The 4,871-nt window shown below is 34.4% G+C and overlaps 1 protein-coding gene across 1 annotated transcript; it reads left to right on the top strand.

Annotated features, from left to right (window-relative positions):
* Positions 1-1,221: 1,221 nt before the first annotated feature.
* Positions 1,222-4,632, top strand: LOC149414941 (uncharacterized). Its single transcript, XM_089643418.1, has 4 exons — positions 1,222-1,259; positions 1,684-1,881; positions 2,507-2,656; positions 2,742-4,632. Exons 2-4 carry the CDS (start codon positions 1,731-1,733, stop codon positions 3,893-3,895), a joined length of 1,455 nt encoding a protein of 484 aa, XP_089499544.1. The 5' UTR covers positions 1,222-1,259; positions 1,684-1,730; the 3' UTR covers positions 3,896-4,632.
* The last annotated feature ends 239 nt before the right edge of the window (positions 4,633-4,871 follow it).

Raw genomic sequence — 4,871 nt, 5'->3', positions numbered from 1 at the left:
TGATCTAGAGAGTGGTTTATTTATGCAGGTGTCCGACTACTGCAGACTACTGTGGACGCAGGGGCATTTCTCTCAGTTTTGGCCTTGAAACTCATTTTAAACCGCCACGCCCACCTCAAAATTCTTATAGAAAACGAATAATATGGCTAAAAGTTCAGATCTCATTGGTTAGAGCAAAATGATTGGTTTGATCTCTCGCTCTCTACCATAATGACTCGTGTAACAGAAAGAGATGACGGAATTTTGCCGTTTGACAGTTTTCAAATCATTCCAACAAAATGAGAGTGGTTTATTTATACACGCGGGTTGTCATTTGCTGCCGAAATACTATCATTTCACGTCGAAAATATTGCGTGTTAAAGTTGTTCGAGATAAAAATACAATATAAGCCAGTATAGTGTTAGCGAGTTACAAACATATTATATTCAACCTACCTACGTAAGTTCAAGTTTAAAGTGAATTGACAGTTTTTAGGTTATTACGTAACGTACTTGGTCTTCCTCAACAACGTATAAATGTTATTTATTATATCGACCAACTTATTCATGTTATTGATTAGTGTTATCATGTATTGTCTTATTGTTTTGGTGAAATTAAAGTTTTGAAACATATGTAACAATGAGTTCAAAAAAGGCAGAAAAATGTCGGAAATCATCGTCGTACTGTCGGTCAATCATGTTTTGGAATTTTTCTTGTAATTTTGGGTTTCTTCTTCTCAGATTAACAAGTTTCATCTTAAGGAAATAAACTGTAAAAGTTCATTTTCTTAGTCAGATGAAAATAAAAAAGTTTTCCTTCGGAAAACATTTCGACATTTTTCTGCTTCAAGGACATTTTTATTTTTATAATAGTTTTTTTTGGGCTAGTGAGTGAACAGAGTAGGCTGAGAGCAATTATGTTGTCTATGGTCGCATCTTTTTTAAATGGCCTTGAGTTTCCTCTACCTTGTCTACTGCTTTGCTCCGCACGGTAGGTACTGCTTGTATATCTGTGGTTAAGTACTGTATAATTCCGTTACATACAAAAAGCCCGAAGATATCGATCTAGAGAGTGATATATTTATGTGTGGACGCCAGTTGTCAGACCAGTCAGAGTAATGTGTCACATAGTATCCTTTGCTTCCTTCTCGTTTGTTATTATTGCTCCGTCTTTCTAAAGTAATATTATACGAACTACACACAACTTGAAATTGAACTGCTTCTACTTTCTATGACGTTTCTTCAACGTCTTGGAATTGACCTTCGTCCTTCGCCTTTTATGTAAGTAGGTTCTATTATATTAACTAAGTAACACTTAAACTCGTAAATTTGTGCTTGTTAATTGTAAGAATATATCGCTCAACAACTGATTGATCAGTTTAAAATGCCTTCGCGATATAACACGAGAGACAGACGAGAGTACATGAGTTTGATCATTGTTCATTTACGGCCGCTGTCAATCATTAAAACCAAGCCTTAATTAAGTTCATCTTACCTTGACCCTGTCACATCAAATCATTTTTTTTCCTAACCTCAAAAACGGCAAACCTTTTTTGTTGGACCATTAGTTTTTAGTAAGCCCTGAATAAATGAGCATTGCTTACGAAACATGTTTTTTTTTGTTATAAATAAAAATGTTGATTATTTTTAATTATATTAACGGTTCAAAGAGAAAGGTTTAGTGGCAGATTTTACTTGTTTTTAGCTGAGAATAATTACCATCACACGACAGGACACAATCACAGCAGTGCCATGAATCCAAATCCAAAGAGTGTATCCATCAAAACTGAACCATGGTCACAGGAAGAAGGCTCAGGTGAAATGGCCTATAAGGATGTTGAAATCCACCTCCCGGATGTGAAGAAGGAATGTTTGCAGTATGCCGAGAGTGTTCAGCCAACTAGTAAGTTGCACTGCATATCACAGAAGTCTTTAATTTACATAATTATAACAGCTGCTTGTTCTTTACTTCCCTCTTGTCGTCCATTAATTTTATAATAATAATGCTAACACAACATTTATATAGCGCACTTTTGTGTTATATCACTTCAGCTGAGATTTTGATTTTACCTTTGAAATATTGCTTTACTCGCAACTGATAATCTGAAAAAACAATTCCTTAAATAATTCACCCAAATGGTGTCTTTAGAACCTACTTGTGTAATTAAAATAATTTTTCATGAATTTATTTTATTTTCCATTTTCAAAATTTGAATTATAATGTCCCGTGTTTTTTGACAATATTTTACATCTAAGCTTGTTTAATGTGACCATTGATATCATTTTGAGAAATATTAACATTTCAAAAACGTTACGCCGTATCCATATTTTATATTTCGACATAATAAATCTATCCGATTATTGATTTTCATGTGATTGGAATTTGTTTTGTATTTGGCAAGGTAAATATCTTTCAGTAGGATCTTGATTAAACTATATGAAACAATCTAACAATAAATACAAATAATCATACACATAGCTCTCATGTCTTTATATATATATTAACATTTGTTGTTGCTCTGTTTAAGGTAGCATTAATATGGAGACTGTACCTATTAAAAAAACACCACGACGCCGAGAAAATGGAGGGGGAATCCCTTATACGGAAATAGACATAGACCTGCCAGATGTTAAAAAGGAATGCTTACAGCGCTCTGAAAGTATTACCGAGACTGCAGGTAAAATGGATTTTTGTTTGTCTGAATCAGTTTAAATTATTAAAATATTACCGGCTTATTGAGCTTTATCCTTCATCTTTTCCAGATGTGATAATGGTCCTGAAGACGCATCCCGGAGAAAAACCTCATTCATGTCTCCACTCTCACTACTCCAGCTCATACAGATCAAATTTAACAGTGCACTTAAGTACCCATACGAGCGGAAAACCTCATTTATGTCTCCATTGTAACTACTCCTGCTTACGAAAATCAGATTTAACAGAGCACCTTCTCATCCATACTGGAGAAAAACCTTATTCATGCCTCCATTGTAACTACTACTGCTCACAAAAATCTCTTTTAAAAAGGCACTTATTCACTCATACTGGAGAAAAACCTTATTCATGTGCCCATTGTAACTACTCCTGCTCACGTAAGTCAGATTTAACGGTGCATTTTCGCACACATACTGGCGAAAAACCTTATTCATGTCATCATTGTAACTACTCCTGCTCACGAAAGTCAAATTTATACAGGCACCTTCTCATCCATAATGGAGAAAAACTTTATTCATGCCTCCATTGTAACTACTACTGCTCACAAAAATCTCTTTTAAAACGGCACTTATTCACTCATACTGGAGAAAACCCTTATTCATGTAACCATTGTAACCACTCTTGCTCTAGCAAATCAAATTTAATAGTGCACTTACGCACCCACACTGGAGAAAAACCTTTTTCGTGTTCCTACTGCAGCTATTCATGTACTCAAAGGGGATGTTTAAAACGTCACATTCTTACCCATACTGGAGAAAAAGCTTATTCATGTTCCCATTGTAATTTCTCCTGCTCACGCAAGGCAGGTTTAACCTTACATTTACGCACCCATACTGGAGAAAAACCTTATTCATGTTCCCAATGTCACTTCTCCTGCACACGCAAGTCAAATTTAATAGTGCACTTACGCACCTATACTGGAAAAAAACCTTATTCATGTTTCCATTGTCACTACTCCTGCTCACAAAAATCTGTTCTTAAAATACACTTACGCACCCATACTGGAGAAAAACCTTTTTCGTGTTCCTACTGCAGCTATTCATGTACTCAAAGGGGATGTTTAAAACGTCACATTCTTACCCATACTGGAGAAAAAGCTTATTCATGTTCCCATTGTAATTTCTCCTGCTCACGCAAGGCAGGTTTAACGGTACATTTACGCACCCATACTGGAGAAAAACCTTATTCATGTTCCCCTTTGTAATATCTCTTGCTCAAGCAAAGCAAATTTACCGTTACACTTATGTACCCATAATGGACTAAAACGTATTCGTTTTCCTACTTACGCTCTTCACGTACTCCAAAGAGAACTTTAAAAAGTCACATTCTTACCCATACTTGACATAAATACCTTATTCATGTTCCAACTTTTACTATTCCTGCTGACTAAAGTAAGCGTTATTATTGTGTGTGTACCTATAAACGGTGCATTCTTAAAACTAGTACTAGGAATAAATCTTGCTCGTGTATTGGCTGCAGTTAATCAAGTTTTCGAAAGGAATAATCAAAACAAATTTTTACCCATACTGGAGGAACACCTTATCCATTTTTGAAAAAATGTATTTCAAACTCTCTCTCTCTCAATCTGCCTTTGTAACACATTTTATTTCCTTCGCAATTTTAATCTTTTTAAATATTTTTAAGTTTGCATTACAAATTTTCTGTTTATTTAAAACTGTTATACTATTGATAAATGTGACAACATAACGAAGACCGTGAATTTTTTACAATTAGATCATTTTGAACTTATTCAGAATAACCCTATTCATAAGTGTCATGAGCTGGTGAAAGAAACAGTGAAAATTTGTTTTAGTGACTTATTTGAAAATTAGCAAAAAAATGATTAAATAACCCACAGCTACCTAAATTTTATACTTTATTAAAATACATAAAAAGATTAAACTTATTAGACCACTAGTTATACCGAGACTGCATATTAAATGGATTTTTGTTTGTCTGAATCAGTTTTAATAAACTAATCATTTCATTATAGATACCGACTTATTGAGCTTTATTCGCCATCTTTTCCAGATGTAATTACGGTCTTAAAGACACATCAAACCTCATTCATGTCTCAATTGTAACTACTCCTGCTCACGCAAATCACAATTAACAATCGCACCCAAACTGGAGAAAAACCTTTGCATGTTCTTACTGCAGCTATTTTCTAAAAAGGGATA

This window comes from Hesperophylax consimilis, chromosome 19 (genome assembly GCF_061612785.1).
Source record: "Hesperophylax consimilis isolate HC1 chromosome 19, BYU_Hcon_1.0, whole genome shotgun sequence".
In the NCBI taxonomy this organism is placed as follows: domain Eukaryota; kingdom Metazoa; phylum Arthropoda; class Insecta; order Trichoptera; family Limnephilidae; genus Hesperophylax; species Hesperophylax consimilis.
This window is presented reverse-complemented; position numbering and strand designations above follow the sequence as displayed.